This window comes from Pteronotus mesoamericanus, unplaced genomic scaffold, assembly GCF_021234165.1.
Source record: "Pteronotus mesoamericanus isolate MK-2021 breed Mesoamerican mustached bat unplaced genomic scaffold, CSHL_Meso_final contig_433, whole genome shotgun sequence".
Taxonomy (NCBI): Eukaryota; Metazoa; Chordata; class Mammalia; order Chiroptera; family Mormoopidae; genus Pteronotus; species Pteronotus mesoamericanus.
Window position 1 is genome coordinate 70,416 of NW_026555163.1, and position 21,159 is coordinate 91,574.

Sequence of the window (21,159 nt, forward strand, 5' to 3'; positions counted from 1 at the left end):
TCTCCCCTCTGATCTCCATTTCTATGATTCTGTTCCTGTTCTAATTGTTTGCTTAGTTTGCTTTTGTTTTGTTTTTTTGTTTTTGTTTTTGTTTTAGGTTCAGTTGTTGATAGTTGTGAGTTTGTTGTCATTTTACTGTTCATAGTTTTATCTTCTTTTTCTTAGATAACTCCCTGTAACATTTCACATAATAAGGGCTTTTTGATGATGAACTCCTTTAACTTTACCTTATCTGGGAAGCACTTTATCTGCCCTTCCTTTCTAAATGATAGCTTTGCTGGATAGAATCATCTTGGATGGAGGTCCTTGCTTTTCATGACTCTGAAAACTTCTTCCCAGCCCCTTCTTGCCTATAAGGTTTCTTTGGAGAAATCAGCTGATAGCCTTATGGGAACTCCTTTATAGACAACTCTCTCCTTTTCTCTTGCTGCTTTTAAGATTCTCTCCTTATCTTTAATCTTGGGTAATGTAATCATGTGTCTTGGTGTGTGCTTCCTTGGGTCCAACTTCTTTGGGACTCCCTGAGTTTCCTGGACTTCCTGAAAGTCTATTTCCTTTACCAGACTGGGGCAACTCTCCATTATTTTTTCAAATAAGATTTCAATTTCTTGCTCTTCCTGTTTTCCTTCTGACACCCCTATGATTTGGATTTTGGAACGTTTAAAAGTTGTCCCAGAGGTTGCTAAGCTTCTCCTCATTTTTTTTTTTCATTCTTGTTTCTTCAGTCTGTTCTAGTTGAATGTTTATCCCTTCCTTCTGCTCCCAATAGTTGATCTGAATCCTGGTTTCCTTCCCTTTACTGTTGGTTCCCTGTATATTTTCCTTTCTTTTCTTCTTTTTTTAAACAGGATATATTTTTTAAAGATTTTATGTATTTATTTTTAGAGAGAAGGGAAAGGAAAGAGAAGAAGAGGGAGAGAAACTTCAATGTGGTTGCCTCTCATGCGCCCCATACTGGGGATCTGGCCCACAACTCAGACATGTGCCGTGACTGGGAATCGAACCAGTGACCCTTTGGTTTGCAGGCCAATGCTCAATCCACTGAGCCTCACCTGCCAGGGCCTCCCTGTGTATGTTTCTTTATTTCACTTTGTGTAGCCTTCACTTTTTCCTCCATTTTGCGGCCATATTCAACCAATTTAGTGAGCATCCAGATTACCAGTGTTTTAAGCTGTGCATCTGATAGGTTGGCTTATCTGTCCATCACTTAGTTCTATTTTTGGAGCTTTGATCTGTTCTTTTCATTTGGGCCATATTTCTTTGTCTTAGAGCACCTGTTACATTGGGAGGGACAGAGCTTTAGGTATTTGCCAGGGCAGGGCAAACCAGGTCGCTGCATTGTAAAGCTGTTTGTGGGGGAGGGGTTAGAGAGGGAACAATGCTGCTCGCTTGGCTCTTGGAGACTTTTAGTCACTTCCCCCGCTACCCACAAGCAAATTGGGCCCTTCTGGTGCTGATTCCCGGGTGGGTGGGTTTGTGTACATTCTAGGACCGCATGGGTCCCTCCAACGGACTCTCCCGTGAAGCTGGGAGTTTCTCCTGCTGCTGCAACCCCCACAGGTTTTTGCCTCCAGAGGTTTTGAGGCTTTCTTTCCTCACACTGGAACCCTGGATTGCGCAGTCTGTCTCGCTCCCCAGCTGTTCCTCTAGTTTATCTGCACGCAGATGTGGGACCACCCGGTGTACCAGCCACCACCTTGTCACGCGTCCTTTCCACCCTGGCTGCCTGTCTCCATCCCTCATACCAGTCTGGATGAATGTTTCTTTAGTTCGTTAGTTGTCGGATTTCCATGCAGTTTGATTTTCTGGCAGTTCTGGGGGTTTTTTTGTTTTTAAATTTGTTGTTGTCCTTCTTTTGGTTGTGCGAGGAGGCAAAGTGTATCTACCTAAACCTCCATCCTGGCCAGAAGTCGAAAGAGTAGTCCTGTTATGAGTCTTTTTAAGGAACTGATTTTGATATTGATTCTCTGTACTTGCCCTATATTTTATTTTATTGACTTCTGTTATCTTTAGAATCATCTTTTTGTTTTCTTTAGATTTATTCTTTTCTTTTTTTGATTTCTTAAATTGGATGCTTGGCCTCTTAATATTTGAGGCCGTTTTTCTTAAAAAATAAAAAAAAATCTCGGTTCAAGAACTGTTTAAATTGCACCCCACAAATTTTGATATGCAATATTTCATTACTGCTCTGTTCTATTATAATTTCCATAAGGATTTCATTTTGTCTCATGAACTATTTAGAAGTTAATTTTCAGTATTCTAAGTCTATAAGGTAACTTTTTATTTTTAATTTTTGCCTTAATTTCAATGTTGTAGAGGAGATGACTTATATGATACGAGTCCTTTGGAATTATTGAATACTGCATTATAATTTACTACATATGCACCTTTTATAAGTGTTCCATTTGTGCTTGAAGAAAATGTGTATTTTTCCATCTTTGGAAGAAAGACTATGTTTGTCCAGTCGATCAAGTTTATTGTGTTGCTTATTTCTTCCCCATACTGATTTTTTAAAATCAATAACCAATAGAGAGATGTTAAAATGTTATGCAGTGCTGGGTTTGTCTGATTCTCCTTGATGATCTGTCAATTTTTGTTTTAATAGATTTTGTTTTTCTATATTCTGGATAATATCCTTATCTCTGTCTTCTAGTTCACTAATTCTCTCTTTGGCTGTGTTTATCCTGTCACTTAACATATTTAGTAATTTTATTTTTAATTTCAATTTCTAAACATTCTAGTTAATGCTTTTAAAATCAACTTGGTACTTCTGAGTTTGATTCCTTTCTTATACTTTGTTTTTCTTTTTTAATTTAATTTTTGAGGTAGTTTTATTTTTTATTTTTCATTGAATTTATTGGAGATGACACTGGTTTACAAAATTATACAAATTTTGGTTGCACCATCCCATAACACTTCATCTGTACACTACATTGTATGTTTTCCATCCCAAGTCAAGTCTCCTTTTACTTTTAATTAATTTAAACTTGCTTATTCTACTATACTTTCCATTTTTCAGTGTTTTGAAGGTTTGGTGTTTGTTATCTGAGCCTGGTCTTTGTTTTGTCTAGGTGGTTTCATGTTTCATACTTTGGGGTTGTGTATTTTCTTCAGTGGGGGCTCTTTATCTGTGAATCCAAAGAAAAGTGAGATTTCTTTGAGCAAGTATCCTTCCAGTGTTTTTGAGTTTGCATCTGCCAGGATTATTGCTAGCCTGAGAAGAATTTTTAAGTAACTTTTACAGCTTGGGAATGTCCAGACTACATGTTTAGTATAATTTTAAACCCCAAACTTAGATGAATTTCAGTCTCATGAATATGGCTTCACAAATTAGTTTATCTTTCATTCCACTGTGAGTCCTTCCCAGAGGAAGCCCTGATTAAGACAAGCTTCCCAGCCCTCAGCAGATGGGCTCTTTTTGTTTAAACTAATCCAAGAATTCTCTGAAAACATAGCCTTTTGGGGGTCTTAGTCTTATCCTAGGGTTCTTGATTCCAACTTCCTAAATCCTCCAGCTCTTGGTTACATCTCATTCTGAGGGCATTTGAACCCTCTTTTCAAGCCACTGAAACATCACGGTATCACTCTTGGTTACATCTCATTCTGAGGGTATTTGAACCCTCTTTCCAAGCCACTGAAACATCACAGTATCACTCTAGTGCTGCACTGGCTTTGACCCTCTTTGTTGCTTTTTTTAAAAGATTTTATTTATTTGTTTATTTGTTTACTTTTAGAGGGGGAGGAGGGAGGTAAACATCAATGTGTGGTTGCCTCTTGAGCACCCCCTACTGGGAACCTGGCCCTCAACCCAGGTATGTGCCCTGACTGGGAATCGAACCAGTGACCCTTTGGTTCACAGGCTGGTGCTCAATCCACTGAGCCACACCAACCAGGGCTGCTTTGACCTTCTTTGTTTATTTCACCCGATGATTCTCCTTACTTACCTGAGCGCTCAGCTATTCATTTAAATGGATGGGTTTTTTTATATGGAATTACCCAGTATTTGCCAAGGGAAGTTTCTATCATTTTAATTGGAGAAATTTTTATTAGCATAGACACTATATTTTTAACTTAAAAAAAATTAGACATGAATTTGTTTAACTACCTTTGTTTTCAGTGTTATATATGTTTACTTTTTTTTTTTTTTAAACAGCTGTTGTTGTACTTACTGGGAAAATCTAATGAGGTGATATTTTTAACTGAATTCTATTGTAGGCCAAAGGTCACTTTTCAATAAACACAAGACAAGCCAATACATAAACAAACAAATACATATGCACATTTATATTAACTATCTTTCTAAATTTACCTATTTTTTTGTCCCTGAATGGGAAGTAAAATGTCAGACGTGCTATTAAACAGAGATGTTTCTGAGCATTTCTTTACAAGTTTTACATGGCCTCGCAATCCTGGTCATTGAAGTAGTAGTCCCACCACACCTTACCTTCATTGTAATACTTCATAAGAAACTGCATGCTTGTGGGGTAGGGAGGACTCATTTAAGAATCTAGGCGTCACAGAACCTGCCTCTTTATACAATGTTTGGCAAGCAGCACACTGCTTGGTGGTTTCCTGAAAGTTTAGTAGAATAAGGAGCAAGCAAATTACTCCCAATAATTTACGTATGACCCCATAAAGGTATACTCATGTTATATTGCCACGGGCCAGAGTTACATTAGAAATTGAGGGCTAGGTTATTTAACACAAGTGTGTGTATTAAGCAACCATTGACATAGAAAAGATCACATAAGGACCATTACAGAAAAAGTAACTCAATTCCATTTTTAAAAAGAAAACAAATTTAAAGTAAAATGAAATGAGTGTTTGTTCTTATAGATAGAATAATAGAAGATTGTGGTTCACCTCAGTGACATAGGTAAGGAAGAGAGATTGAGTGGATAAGAAGGAATCGGGAAGAGGCAAATGTAAAGTCTGATTGTCAAAGCAAAATAAAACAAATGTATTTAAAAGGTCATTATTTTTATTTTTAGAATAATAAAATAGCATAATTTCTTCTAAAAAAGTTATAAAATTTGTACCTGAAGTTTGTAAGCCAGCTAATATTGAAAACCTGTATTCTTAGTTAAAATACATATATATATCTTTTTTTGTAAGGTAAACTATATATATATATATAACATTTATATATATATAGTTTACCTTACAAAATATATATATATATATAAAATTATTGTTCAAGTACAGTTGTCTCCATTTTTCCCCCCACCACTCTCCTCCCTCCCACCCCCCCACCCGCAATCTACCCTCCTTTGGCTTTGTCCATGAGTCTTTTATACATGTTCCATGATGACCCTTCCTCTTCTTTCCCCTGCTATCCCCCTCCCCTCTCCCCTCTGGCTACTGTTGGTTTGTTCTTTATTTCCCTGCCTCTGGTTCTATTTTGCTTGTTTGTTTTGTTGATTGGGTTCTACTTATAGGTGAGATCATATGGTATTTGTCTTTTACCACCTGGCTTATTTCACTTAACATAATATTGTCCGGTTCCATCCATGGTGTCGTGAAGTGCAGGAGTTCCTTCTTTCTTTGTGCTGTGTAGTATTCCATGGTGTAAATGTACCAGTTTTTTGAGCCACTCATTTACTGTTGGGCGCTTAGGTTGCTTCCAGTACTCGGCTATTGTAAACAGTGCTGCAATGAACATTGGGGTGCGTAGGTTCTTTTGAATTGGCATTTCAGGATTCTTAGGGTACAATCCCAGCACTGGAATTTCTGGGTCAAAAGGCAATTCCATTTTTAGCTTTTTGAGAAAATTCCATACTGTTTTCCATAGTGGCTGCACCAGTCTGCATTCCCACCAACAGTGTACTAGTGTTCCCTTTTCTCTACAGCCTCTCCACAGCTTGTTGTTTGTTGATTTGTATATGGTGGCCATTCTGACCAGTGTGAAAAGTGTGTGTGTGTGTGTGTGTGTGTGTGTGTGTGTATCTTTTTAATGGTTAAGAACCTTTTTAAAGTTATTTTAAAAATATTACATTCAGTTGCAGTTGTCCCACCTTTCCCCCCTTGCTCTCTGCCTGGTCCCCCTCCCCTGCTCCCATAGTCAATATTTTTTAGTGCAAACATTTTGTTCCGGCAACTATAAAGAGTGCTGGAAGGGCTACTATTTAATGCAAACTGCAGTAATTATGCTAACCTTAACTCCTAAGCCTCAGGAAGTAATGTCCCAAATTCGGTCTACACTGATTTTTACTTTGGCAAGTTCTCTTCTGATTGGGTATAATTTGTTCTATATTGTTGTACAACTCTGTTTAGGTTTATAATATGAGATTAAAAATACATTTTGATTTTTAAGGAAATAAATAAATGGGCCTCCAGTCAGGGCATAGTGCAATTTATTTCCTGTGATATTGAAACCTTGTACTGTTTCTCTTTCTTTTTCCTTAACACATACTTTTTGTTCTAGAGCAAGATTTGCCTTTGTTTATGTAGTTAAGGTGTTCACCTCTTAAGAAGTATAGTCATAACAGTCCATTAATCTGATAGATTTTAAGATTGTGCTCTTGTAAGAAATAGTGACGAGAGACTGCTGGTGATGATTAGGCGGAATGAAGCCAGAGGTTTAATTAGCGCTAACAGACAGACTTTATCATGTGGAACCTTCCATCTTCAACTTGAGAAAGACTTGACCTTTGCCATGATTACAACAGGATTTGAGTTCATGTTTTCTTTTCTTGCCATGGCTTTCTCCCTGAAATTGGCTAACACACTTCTTTGCATGTAAAATACCTTTGGTACTAAAGTATTCTAATTTAGTTTTTCTTTCTTTCTGGAAAGCACACTGAAGATTGCTTCCAGATATTTTGCATTGGTGAATATAGATTTCTCTAGCAACAGGACACCTATCTAAAATGCCTGAGTTGATTTTTAGAAAATCAATGAAATTTCATTTTCCACATGAAAATATTTATTTTGGAAAATGTATGTTGTTGCACAGCAAGTGGGTAAAGCTCAGACATGCGTTCTTATCCAGCACTTCCTTTCGGGGAGTGATCCAGGGCTGGCTTGCTGTGGCCCTCCCTGCTGCTTTCCTGAAACAGCTGTAATGAGCTGAGTGCCGTCACAGGTAAGCTTTACTAATAATAAAACAGGACATTTATAAATGATTTACTTTTTAAAATATAAGTAAGTACCTATAATGCCATCATTCAATTTCTTCCTTTCACTATGAGAAGGAAAAAAAGATTGTTAATCTCAGCCTCACCTTTTAACCATCTGATGCTGCCTGACATGAATGAACTCCAATTGATGTGATATTTGGGAAGTTACACTGCCTTTTCCTCATCCCTAAAGTTTGGTATTGTATTGTTTGTAAAAATTGGAGCATGCCACCAAAGGGTTTTTCCATGAGAATATCATCTCCCTCCCACCTCAAAACAAACAAAATAAAAACAAACAAATAATAGTCATTGCTTTGAAAAAGTGCTGTCAGAGTTTAATTAAGCAGTCTAGCTAATTGCCTTTCATAGTGATAGAGCTTTGGCTAATACTTCACATTTGGTGGTTTCTCCAGAAAGGATCCTGAAAGACACTACTGAGTTGAGAATGCATGGGGGTTGGGTCGGGTGTTCTCGCTAGTCACAATGCTGTGGTTTAGACAGAGCAAGGCTGCTTTACTGCTAGGCTGTAAGCCACCTCGTTTCATCTTCTCCCTGCCTTTCTTCCTAGCCCCCTTAGGATGGAAAGAATGCCTGTAGCCTCTGTTAGTTTTGTAATTGCCACAAGTGATGTCAGTCCTGATTACCAGTATGTCAGACTCCCTTTCTCAGACAAGGGGGGTCAGCTCCCCAGTGAAGAGTGGAAATGAACTTGATGTGGATGCAGGAGGCATCGTAACCCTGGCTCAGCAAATTGACCACAATTGGGTTACTATTAAATACAACAACAACAACAAAACTTTAAGCCAATGTGCTGGTAAAAAAAAACAACGGGTTACATAACTCACTGAAGCAGGTTTGGGTTTCTTCTGGTTCAAGTTTTCTTGCCTCTTTGATAATCAAACGATCTGAAGAAAGGCATAGAGTTTCAGGGGAGAAGCTGCATGATGGGCTCACAATAGAGCCATTTACAAAGGGCCCTTTTAGTAGCTTACACAGTATCTGCATCATTCTTAGTCTCTGGCTTTACTACAAGGCTCCATTTAAACTTAACCCAACTTGCACACTTAACTGATCCAGGAATTACTCAATATAACCAGCCAGCTACTGTAGCCTTTTTTCCCGTTTGATAAGGGGATGTAATACAATGTGCTTTACAGTTCTTAAATGACTCCATTTTCCCCGTCTTTCAGATGTGGTGTTGTTATGACCTTTTGTTCTTAATAAAATTTCACGTGGTTTGATTATGTTTTTTTAAAGTATAAACAAACACAATATTGATGCCCTACCCATTGAGTTAAATTTTAAAATCTTGTAGATGATATATAGAGAAGGAACTCATGTGACAATATTTACACAGCTGATTTTAAAAACATTGGACATTATTATTTACTATTAGATATTACTAAATCAGGCCTAAAAATATTTTCTTTATTTTTGAGGGAGGTTTTGATACAATTTCTAGTAGTACTTCAGCATTTCACTTCCACTCTTGCACACTTCTGGTTATCTGCTGGTGTTCATGCTATTTCTAGTAACACAGCACTAACACACTGGCCAGGGCATGCTTGGTTAGTCCCTGCATGGGGGAGAAGAGAGGGCAGAGTCCTGGGAATATGTTTGGTAGCATACCACACTTTGGACCACACCTCAGAATAGTGGCTTTCAAACTATTAGGAACAAAAATTGTCACAATGTTTGATAAAAATGCAGATGCCTGGGCCCCATCCCCAGAGACCATGATTCAGTAGGTCTGGCAAGGGAAGGGGGTGCTGAGAATGTGCACTTTAACAAGCACTGTGTTGATTCTGATGCTGATTGTCGTGGGCCATACTGAGAACCATGATCCTAAATTCACCAGGGAATGTTGGGAACAGTGATATCCCAGCTGTTGGGCCTGTTGCCTCCAGGTGAGTGGGGACCACCTTGGGTGGAGCGCCCCCTGGTGTGATTTCCCAGAGCTGTGGGTGATAGGCAAAGAAAGATGCCTCTAGTACTTGTAGGGTTGAAGCAGTGAGCATCCTTCTCCTGTGCTGCTTGCTTCTGAGGTGGGGCTCCACGGCTGGCATCCCGTTCCCAGGGACATGCCTCACTGGGGGCAGGCACCAGCTGTTTGACAGTGTCATCTCACTCACACCCCAGCCTTGCACGTCATGAGAATTTCAGTGTGATTGTTATCTGCAATATTTATTCCAACTTTGTGTCTCTATCCTCCTCTTCAACCCCTACTCAAGTAATTTTAGCTTTTTAGAAAGTTCTTTTTCCAAAGGATTTCCAATGAGCTATAGGTGCTCAAGAAGCCTTTGGGGAATTATGAATGTAACACGTTTGTTCATTTTATGAAGATGACAGGTAGGGGAAAATGTGCTGATGATACCACTGATGTTCATGGCACTTTGCCTGAGGTGCTGAGTGTGTTCTGTTTGTAGACTCCCCCTCCCCGTGTAGTCAGAGGACTTTTTTATTATGAGAATTTTTATTTTTTAAATTTATTTTTCAATTACAGTTGACATACAATATTACAGAAGTTTCAAGTGTACAACATAGTGATTACATATTTATGTAACTTGTAAAGTGATCCCCCCAATAGTTTAGTACCCACCTGGCACCATACATAGTTATTACAATATTATTGACCGTATTCCCTATGCTGTACTTTACATCCTCGTAACTATTTTGTAACTATCAATCTATACTTCTTAATCTCTTCACCTTTTTCACCCAACCCCTGACAGCCATGCCATTTGGCAACTGTCAGTCTGTTCTCTGTATCTATGATTCTGTTTTTGTTTTGCTTATTTCTTTTCATTATTAGATTCCACATATAAGTGAAATCATGGTATTTGTCTTTCTGTTTGACTGCTATCAATTAGCTTAATACTGTCTATGTCTATCCATGTTTTCACAAATGGCAAGATTTCATTCTTTTTAATTGTTGCGTGATATTCCATGGTATGTATGTACCACATTTTCTTTATCATTTATTGATGAACACCTAGGTTGCTTCCATATCTTGGCTATCATAAATAATACTGCAACAAACATAGGGTGCATCTGTCTTTTTGAATTAGTGTTTTTCATTTCTTTGGATAAATACCCAGATGTAGAACTGCTGGGTCACAGAACTAGAGAATATAGCTCCCCTACAGGCATCATCTAGTTTCCAGAGTTATGAAGATTTATCATATTTGGGAGCAGCTTTTTGTTTTTTCTTAAATGTTGCTTGTGGTTTTTCTAATTGGTTTAGTTTTGGAAAGAATAGAACTTGAGAGGCTTTGCTCAGGGCCTGAGTGCAGTGGTCCATGAGTAGTGATCTGTGTATGTCCTTGTCAGGAATGTGTTCCAGAAGACCTGGAACTGAAAAAGAAGATTTTTGCTCAGTTAGATGGAATCATCGGTGATGACGTTGTCCTCAGCAGCTCCACCTCGTGCCTCTTGCCTTCTGAGCTGTTTGCGGGGCTGGTGCACGTGAAGCAGTGCCTTGTGGCTCATCCTGTGAGTATATCAAACGTGGAGATTGAACACATCTCATTCTGGTTTGGGAGAGCAATACATTTTATTTAATCTACTAGTATTTTTTAACTGTTTTGTTAAGATGTAATTCATATATCTCACAATTCAAATTGTACAACTTAATGGTTTTTAGTATATTTAGCTTGTGCACTATCAGCAGTTTTAAAAGGAATTTTCTCCAAAAATTTTTTGGATTATATCTGCATACCTAATGCATAATGGGACAGAACGAGCAATCCTTACAGACTTTTACCCTCAGGTAACTCACTGTTCAACCAAGGAGAAAGGACAGTAAACTAATAATTCCCCTATCAAAGAAAAAGTCCACATTAAGATAATGTGTACACTGAGTAGGATTTTATAGACCTGTAACTTACACTTTGTAGTTTACTGTGTAGGATGAGTTTTGCTAAAATGCAGATTCTGAGCCTCACTCCTCAGATTTCAGTTCAGCAGAAACCCTCCCTTCTTGTCAGTCCTGTCCCATCGTTGTAATTTACCTGGACAAACTTACTAGATGTGCATTATGAGGCATACTGAATAATGAGTTTAACGTTACCATGCAAGCACCAAATAAATCTTCTTGAGATTAATGTGTTAGTATGAGCAATCAGAGAGGGGAGTCATGCATGGATCACCTGATAGATGTTTGAGTTCCAACTGTGACCTCAGGATGACCCTGGAGAACCCAGATGATCTGTTAGGACAGAAAAGCTAGCTTAGCTCAAGTCATCAGAAGTATGACAGTATAAGATGATGGCCAAACCTTTGGCACCATCAGGCCATTAGAGGTTAAGGCTTGGGAGAGAGAGGCTACACCAAGAACCTGGGCAGACCAGGTATAGTCTGGTCAGGCGTATGAGAGAGAGGAATTTTTTGAGTCTGAGAAAGAGTGTAAGAAAGGCCCTAGGCCAAAAACAAGTATGGGGTGTGTGGAATCATGAGGGGGATCAGCTGGACTGGAAGAGCATCTATACCTGGGAAGCCAGAGGGAAAAGTGGGAAGTCTTGGGACGAGTTGGGTTGTGGAGAAACAGAGTTACTCTGAGGAACTGGGACAGGCTCAGGTACAGAGCCACATGGTAATATGGTGCAGACACTGCCTTTGGAGAGTAGTCTGAAGGTGGCTCGGAGAAGGGCAGCCACTTCACAGAACCTGGAACAGCATTCCATGCATGATTGACCACAGGGGAGGCTGGGGCCCATGAAATTGAGAGCAGGGAAGTTCTTTCTGAGCAAAAGTGGTCTAGAGTCAGGAGGTCCCAGGGTCAGGGAGGTAAAGGAAAAGAGTGAGTCACAGATGAAGGCTAGATTTTATATGCTATGAGGGACAGCTTAGACCACCCCTTACAGGACTGTGTGGTTTGAGATGTCTAGATGTCCTTTTACAGAAGTATAATGGAAAGTGTGAAGAGTGACTATGAAATGAGACTTGGACCCATAGAACATGGAATCAAACCAGTCATATTTACTTATCATTAAATACAGGTGTATTAGCACCAACAGGACCTCAAGACCACGTCCCATGAACCACGAAACCATGAAGCATGTCATGTCTTTGCTTTTGTGACATTTACATGTCCATAAAAACCCTTAGAAATCAGAAACCACTTATTAGATTGTTACTCAATTGCTTCATTGAAGTTCAAGCAATGAAACTTACTCTTGCTTGAAAGCTTGTAATGTTTAACCAGCGTTTTTACTTCTGAAGCAGTTTAGAAGAAAAACTAAATCAAATTGTTCAGAAAATACCTCCTAAATCCTTTGACAGGACTTGCTCAGTGTCACTAATCATCAAGGAAATGCAAATCAAAACCATAATAAGATATCGCCTCACACCTGTTAGAATGAATATCATTCATAAATCAACAAACAAGTGCTGGCGAGGATGTGGAGAAAGGGGAACCCTTTTGCACTGTTGGTGGGAATGCAGAGTGGTGCAGCCATTTTGGAAAGCAGTATGGAGATACCTCAAAAAATTAAAAATAGATCTATCATATGATCCAGTGATCCTACTTTGGGGTATTTTACCCAAAGAAATCCAAACCAGTAATTTGAAAAGATATAGGCACCCCTGTGTTCATTGTAGCGTTATTTACAATAGTCAAGATACAGAAGCAACCAAAGTGCCCATCAGTACACAAAAGGATAAAGAAGGTATGGTCACACATATAGAATGGAACATCACTCGGCCATAAAAATTGAAATCTTGCCATTTGTGACAGCATGGATGGACCTAGAAGGCATTGTGCTAAATGAAATATGTCTGGCAGAAAAGACAAATACCATATGATTTCAAAACAAATGAACAAACAAAACAGAAACGAATTCAAAGAAACAGAGATCAAAGGGATGATTGCCAGAGGAGGGGGGGTTGAGTGGAGGTGAACAGGGTGAGGGGGATATAGTCATAATACTATGGTAAGTTTACATGGTGACAGGTAACTACCAGAATTAGTGGGGTGATCATGTTGTAAGGTATAAAAGTGTTGAATCACTTTGTTGTACACATGAAACTAATATAATCAATATGAGATTGTATACCAAGTATACTTAAATAAAGAATAATTTAAAGGAGACTTTTATCGCATCTGTTCCGTTTTAAACTACCAGTGGGTGAACTCATGCCTTACTTTATTCTTTCCCACCAACACATTACCTCTGACTAGTTGCTTGGTCAGTGACTATTGAATAATAATGACATTTCTCTTCTTCAAACCGTTTCAATATTGCTTGGCTTTACTCATTTACTCAAAGACAGACAGCATAGTCAAAGTCAGTCCAGACATCATTGTAAAAACTATCTTCTCATTACTTTTATAAATTATTTTAAATGAAAACTGACATTACTAGAGCAAATCAAATCACCCAGGTTGACCGTCTTTAGAATTTTACCACCTTTTTCTTCTGTGCTGGTGTCACCTACCTTTGGATCATTCCACTGACCTCTGGAAAGGACAAAAAGCATCTTGGACAATTCAATTTTAGCTGGCCTGGCAGTACCTACAGAACCCAGAATATTGGTCACCTTTGAGGAGCTACAGGGTTTTCTGTTCAGCTTTGCTGTCCAGACAGAAGTGGCTCAGAGTGTCAGCCTACAGGCCACTGCCCTCAGCTCGCTGCTCATCACTGGGATGCTCTGCACCGACGGGGAATAGGACATATGAAGAGGAAACTTATTCATGCCCTGAAACACTGTCGCCTCCACCCTTCCACCTGCCAGCCAGTTTTGACATCACACATGTTCTTTTGGGCACCTTTCTGGTGGGCATCTCAGCACTGGTGGAGGGTAATGCTCTCTCAGCTCCCAAGTAGTTGAAAATGGGATTTAGAGGGGGAACAGTAACAGGTACAGAGGGGCGAAGATACAGCCGTTCTCCAGATCCTGACATTCTTCCTATCTGATGTTTTTATGCTTTTCCTTATCTGCCCGTCCTCCTGCAGAGGTGTAGAGGGCTTGGGGATGGCCATTTGGCAGTGGGGAAATATTTGCTAGTGACCCTCTGGAGGTCAAGTTTGGTACAGTCTCTCTTGGCACTTAGAATCTACATCAGATTCCACAAAAACAGCCCAGGTTTGCACTGAGGATTTCAGCCACACTTTAATAAAGGCTTTCCCTTTTTTCTTCCTTATTCCAGTTGGGGATATAATGGTTCCATGGAGCTTATGGGGCCTTGTGAGTGCACCCAGTGCTCTCAGTGCCACCCTGCTGCTGAGCTGGAAGGACGCATGTCGGTCCACAAGGATTTCAGCCCTGAGCGGGGAAGCAGCTTCCAAAGGCACAGCTCTAACTTCAGTACCAGGCTAGAGCTGGACTGCCGCTGGGACTCAATCAGGCTGGCCTGCACAGGCGCCCAGGGGGCTCCCACCCAGCACTCACTGCCATGCATGCACCTCCTCTGCCTCATTCTCCCTCCTGGCCCTGAGCCTGTTTGTTCTCGTGTGGTGGTCACTGAAGCGTTGCACTCTGGGTTTGCTGTGTGCGGAGGGGTGCATGCCTGTGTCCCACATACTGCACAGTACTGCCTGTTCCATATTTCCAGCTTTCTAGTCATAGGGGCTGCCTTTATTTTTTGGCTCTGTGTAGGGCAAGTTCAGAAGGTGGGTGGTTGTCACTGATGAAAGGACTTCACTGTGTAAATTTTCAAAATACTGAGAGATGAAATGCTCTGAACCAGCTATAAACAAGAACCCCTTCGTTTTTGCACCCATGTCGTAAGAGGAAGAGGAGTTCCACCTGGACAAGAGTGCCCCCACCGTTGGGGGGGTGAGTGGATCTTCTGGAGAAGGGACAGCCTGCCTTTCCTGTGTGAGGTTAACGTCTTTAATCAGCTGCAGAGAGAATAAACAGGCCTCTGTGTCTGGGCTGTGCTATCGCCCGATCACATGCCTCTGGCTCGGTTCCAGATTCAGGCAAGGCTTTTCACGAGGTGAATGGAGAAGGGCCCCCGTGCCACCCAGCTCAACCTGAGCTCCCAGACAGTCCCCTCTTGTGCGTTCAGCAGGGCTCAGCCTGGAGACCATTGTGGTTAACCTTTAAAGACATCAGCTTCTTTTCTCCTTTGTTTCCCCATTTCTTTTTTTTTTTCCTTCAAGTTTTTAAAAATGTTCACCTGAGGATATGTTTATTGAGAGAGAGGAAGGCGGAGAGAGAGAAACTTCGATAGGCTTCCTCCCGTATTTGCCCTGACCGGGGAACTGAACCCACAACATTTTGGTATACGAGGTGATGCTCCATCAACTGAGCCACCCGGTCAGGACCATTTTTCCCACTTCTTGAGGGCCTGTTTCTCTATCTTCCTCATAAGCTGACAGCAGCAGGCCTGTCCTGCATCCCTGTCAGAAAGGGAAGAATATCTCAGAAAGTAGCCATTCTTTCCTGTTTAGAGGAATCACTTACATTGGTTTTCTCTCTTCTTCCTTTCTCTCATCTAAACTACCTTAAATTTAAGGGGCACCTGTCATGATTGTCAGGATCCTCCTCTGAGCCTTGAATAGGATAAATTTCCTGTTTCAGGAGGAGGTCCTGTGGCAAGAATGACCTCAGGCTCCTTTCTCAGCAGCCTATCAGCTTGAGCCTGGGGACACAGCAAAGAGCCAAATCATGTAGTTGTGGCTTTTATAGTGGGTGCTGGGGAACAGCTGCAGAATTCTGTGCTGGAGGTGGTGTGATCAGCGTCCTGCTTTTAATTTTTTTAAAAACATTTTCATTGTGATAAAACACGCATAACATAACATTTACCATCTGAACCATTTTAAGTGTTCAGTTCAGTGACATTAAGTACATTCACTCTGTTGTGCAACCGTGACCACCATCCAATTTGAGAACTCCTTTCATCTTGCAAAACTGAAACTCTGTCACCAGTAAACAACTCCCAATTTCCCTCCCAAAGCCCTTGGCAACTACCATTCTTTCTTTCCCTATGGATTTAACAGCTCCACCTTATAAAGGGTCACCCTGGCAGGGGCAGGGAGGCCAGTGAGGAGAGGGGAGTGCCAGCACTCAAGTTGGAAGTGATGGCCTGAGCCAAGTGTATAGCAGAGGGAGTGCTCTTTTGAGAGATGTGAGTATAATTGAGTGGACTTTTGTCACTGATAGAAAGTAGGGGAGGTGAGGGAGAGGCAAGGACCAAGGATGCTTCTTGTGGTACTAAGTTGGGTATTCTTATCAAGATAGGGAGCTAAGAAGAGGAACGTGTGTTGGGATGGGGAGATTTGAGATTAATTTATGACAGGTTGTAAGATGCCCAAGGGAAGGTATTCAGTACACAATTGTAAATGTGGGCCTGGAGTGGGAGGTGTGTTCCATGTGAGGTCTCAGCATCATGGTGGCGCTGATACCCTGACAAGCCCTCCTGAGAGGCCAGGGATGCAAACTGGAGCACCATCACTCAGAGATAGTGTGGGCAGGAGGAGAGCCTACAAGGAGGATGGAGACCAGAACTAGCAAATTTATGTAATGTTTTTTATCTGTTTTTCTCCACTTGTGTTTTGCTACATGAAGCTTACAACTCTGAAGAGACCGTAAGCTCAGCATCCCTGCTGCACAGTGACATAAAGTTCATCGGACACAGACGTGCTTCCGTTTCTTGTAATTCTGATCTTTGAAAAGGCAAGATGAAAACTTTTTTTTATAAGAATTCAATGATTAAGACAGGAGACAAGTGACTCAAGTGAGGCATTGATTTAATTTATTTGAAAACAGGTGCCATCCTCTCTCACTTTCTTTTTATTTATTTTTTATTGATTTGAGAGAGTGAGTAAAATATTGATTTGTTATTCTACGTACTTATGCCTTCATTAGTTGATTCTTGTATGTGCTCTGACCAGGGATCAACCCACAACCTTGGCATATTGGGACGATGCTCTAACCAACTAAGCTACCTGGTTAGAGCATCTGCATTTCTAAGAGGGTGAAGGGAGTGTGACCAGGACAGGCCAAGAACAGGAACCTTTGAAGTATAGCTGTGTGTGGATGAGCCACCTCTTCTAGGCAGTGTTCTAGGAGAAATATATTTTCTTTTCCTTTTCTGTTGTGTCATTTTAAAATGGATGCTTCTTGTTTTTTGGTAATAGGAGATTCTACCAATTTTTACCCATGTATAGAGGAAAAACAACCTACAAGCAGCACTTGGGAAACAGTTTACTGCAGTGCATTAAGCTAGTTGGGTTGTGTTAAGCGATTCTGTCTTTAGACATCTGATAATTCTCTGGTAATCTTCAAAGTCAACCAAGAAAACCAAAGCCCAATGTTTCAGTGCTGGCCTAGCCACGCATTTCTGTCAGGACCTGATCCTGAGGACAGGCCCTCCTGTCCCAGACCGTGAACCCAGGTCAATACTATGGTTGGGTTCTGGGGCTGTGCAATGTGTAGCTGAGATCCAAATGGGGAGGCTGATGTTTAAGACTCAACATGGGAAGGTTAAGGAAACACCACGTTTTGGGAAGATGCTGTCAGTTGTGTCTAACGGACACAGTAGCATTACAGGACCTGCAGTGACTGTCCTGGGAAGACATGACTCAACAGGGGTGTCTGGGATTGATGTAAAGTCTACACAGCTATTAGCATTGAAAGCCCCTAGAGGTCAGGGGTTTGGTAATGGATAGGATGGTAGTCTGAACCTCCAGATTTCAACTCCTACATTGGTCATGATTCTTTAAACAAAACCATACAGTCTGGTGCTGGGGTACCTTTTTTTCCCTCTCTCTGTTGTGAACTACTCTGTTTCTCAACAGATTTGCTGAGTCCAGGGGCCTTTCCAGTAAGGGATCTGCCTGTTTGACCACACGATATAGGTGAAAGGGGTCTGCAAGAACGATGCACAAACTTTGGAGCTCTGTTGACTGTCTCCCCTCCTGTGTCTCATAAGGTAAACCCGCCATATTATGTCCCGCTGGTGGAGCTGGTCCCGCATCCAGAGACAGCCCCTGCAACAGTGGATAGAACCCATGCCCTGATGCAGAAGATCGGACAGTCCCCGGTCAGGATCCTGAAGGAGGTCGATGGCTTTGTCCTGAATCGCCTGCAGTTTGCGGTCATCAGTGAGGCCTGGCGGCTGGTGCAGGTGCGCAGGCTGTGCTGACCAGTGGGAATAGTTGTAGGGACACTCTGAGGGAGGGCAGATGCAGGGATAAGTAGAGGGTGGGAGCAGGGATAAGCAGAGGGCCGAAGTCGGAATGGTCTGAATGGAGAGCGGAAGCCTGGCCAGTGTGAGTGGAAGTGAAAGTGGGGATGAGCGAGGGGCAGAATTGGAGGTGGTTTCTAGCCAAGAGTGGAAGCAGAGCAAAAACAGCTTCCTAGCTGCCTTAGCTGTGGGAAGTCAGCGCTCAGGTCTTCTTACTATTTCTGGAAACTGACAGCCAGCTGTCCTCTCAGGTGTAGTGAAAAAGCAACAAAAATAAACCATCAGTGTAGTATTCATTGTTTCAAAGTCACTCTGTTACATGGAATCATCTGATACCGGACACGATGATGGACTTTTCTGCCCCTACCTGTCATTGTCACGTAGTTGTCTACAGGAGACATCCTCTATTTCCCATAGACTCAGACTCCATGCCTCCAGTGTTATAATTTTTGGGAGGAAAAAAATTGTATTTCAAGTAAAGTACACGTGTGTCCACTAAAGAAACCAAATTTTTTTCAAGAGCTTGAGGAAGAGAGAATTATAATCCTTATACATGTTAGTAACAGGCTTGTCTTGCATAGAAACAGTCATTATTTATATCTACATGTAACCTCATTCTGTAATTGAAGGATCTTGCATTGACCTAAGAAGTGTCCTCACTGCCCACACTCCCAACCACATTTGTATGGGGACACTGTACCCCAGGACTCAGAGTGCAGGGTTGGGTTTGGGCTCAGGAGGATGACAGCACTGCCACCTGCAGTGTGCCCACTGCTCCTGTCTGACTCCTGTGCAGGCCTGCGGGTCCCAGCCTGTGACAGGAACAAGGACACCACTTCCACAGCTACCCAGTGCAGGGTGCAGTGACCCTCCCACCTCCCTGTTCGGCATTCTGCCACAGCCCTGTGGAGCTCTTCATTGGACCTCATTGCTCAGTACATTTGCCACATGACAGCTGCAACTCTGTGTCTTCACAATTTAAATCTACTTAATTCTTTTATATCTGCAAGAGTTTGGGGTTTCCATCATTAAGTTTGCAGTTTTAATTTCTTAGCAATTGTAGAATGTCTTGAACATCAGTTGGTGGTAGAGTATTTGAAAGAAACGCTGAACTCAGATCACCCACTTGGAGATCTATTTAAATTATTTCTACTTGTCTAGAGTAGGGGAACAATATAATAGACTTAGGAAAAATTCAGTATTACAGTAAAACATTGTGGGAAGTTTTAAGGTAATTTTTACTTTTATTTGTACAGTATCTTAGTGCCCTGAACACAGGAAAAAAAGCTCTGAGTTAAATACTGCTTTCTCCAATCTGAAAGATGTGAGACACCTCAAGGGAAAACTTGGAGAGTCTGGTAAGGGAACTGGGGTGGGAGTCATGCACAAAGGATTCTATTTTGACCTCAAAGTGAAACTGGCTGCAATTTGGAAGCCCTAAGCTTGGAAGAGCCACAGAGGGTTCTGCTGTCCCCTTCACTGGTTGGAGAGGTGGGAAGGTAGAGTGGCCATAGAATGGCTGCTTCGTCAGTTCTTCTCATTGCCTCATTTTGCCCACCTTTCTTTTGACTCTCCTGTCTGCAGGGGCTAGTGGCAGACAGAGTGTGGTCTGCTGGTTTTCAGGGGCGATACACCTTTTGAGAAAGGGAGTCCCACATGTGTCTCTACAGTGGCCGCTGTGGGATTCACGTGCTTGGAGTCCCTGTAGGAACCAAATGCTGAGTGGTTTTAAGGAGATTTTTTCACACATTCAGTGTGAATGTGGCAAAATGAGAAGAGGCCGCAAAAATGAGATTAACAAAGGACGCAAATAGAACTCAAAGAATTGCCTTTGGTGGAAGCCTAGGAGATAATTCATTTAAAAAAATGAAGTTGAATCCTGGCTGTGTGGCTCGGTTGGAGCATCGTTCCATGCAGCAAAAGGTTGCTAGTTCGATTCCCGGTCAGAACATATACCTAGGTTGCAGTTTTCATCCCCAGTTGGGGTACTTATGGGAGGCAACTGATTGATGTTTCTCTCTCTCTTTCTCTCCCCCCTCCCCCTCCCCCTCCTTCCTCTCTATTAAAAAATCAATGGAAATGTTTCCTTGGGTGAAGATTAAAAAACAATAACTAAATAAAAAAATAAAGTTGATCTACAGACCATGAGAGTGAAGGCAGATGTGGAAACCAGAGGTCCGTCTGTCTAGGTTGGGGTGAGGGTGGAATGGAAGAGCTGTGGGGCATCCCTGAGCTCTGTTGGGAAGACTTACAGTGACAGTGAAGTGTCTCTCCTGTGGGGGCCAGGGCTCAAGGAGAGGGAATATGGAAGCAGGGTGGGCTCACCAGTACTATACCTGCTTTTACTATCACTGCTCAGGGGCCACTTCTCCGTTGGCCTCCTGGACATGGAGGGCCAGTAGCACACTGGACATGCACCTGTTACCAAAGTAGTTGCTTCCCAGGGCAGAGAAGCCATGGGTCTTACTCCACTAGTGCAGGATAGCTCCTGTTGAGCATACGGCCACTTCCGGGTCCTGCACCCAAGTAGGGGAACCACCTCCTGCTTCACTCCCCCGGGAAGAGTAAATCAGTATTTCTGCTTATTAGAGGGACTGGTTTAATTCTTGACTTTATTGCATGAATTTCTTGAAAGAAAACCTTTGCTTCTGGGGGGGTCTTTTTCCACTTCAGTACTGAGAGTGAGGAAAGATGAGAAGGCCTAAGAGCTGCCCTTTCGTCTAAGCACATCTGTATGTGTGCAGCGGGCCAGCCAGGGCTGGGCGTGGATGACACCCCTTTGACTCACAATTTCAGAACCAGTTAAACTTGACTGGATTTAGGGTGTTCCAAGTTCATCTCAAAACATTTAAGGGCAGCTTTATTGGAAGAAGGAGCAATATTGGGGAAGTTTTACAGTAGTAAAAT

General features: G+C 41.6%; 1 protein-coding gene across 2 annotated transcripts in view; it reads left to right on the forward strand.

Annotated features, from left to right (window-relative positions):
• The window catches only part of CRYL1 (crystallin lambda 1), a 112,464-nt gene that overhangs the window by 69,830 nt on the left and 21,475 nt on the right, over nucleotides 1-21,159 (forward strand). Inside the window, exons 4-5 of one of the 2 annotated variants that reach the window (XM_054577441.1) lie at nucleotides 10,449-10,610; nucleotides 17,998-18,192. In XM_054577441.1, the coding sequence (XP_054433416.1) occupies nucleotides 10,449-10,610; nucleotides 17,998-18,192 (357 nt within the window). The remainder of the gene's footprint in view (nucleotides 1-10,448; nucleotides 10,611-17,997; nucleotides 18,193-21,159) is intronic. The other variant, XM_054577440.1, reaches the window with a different exon arrangement.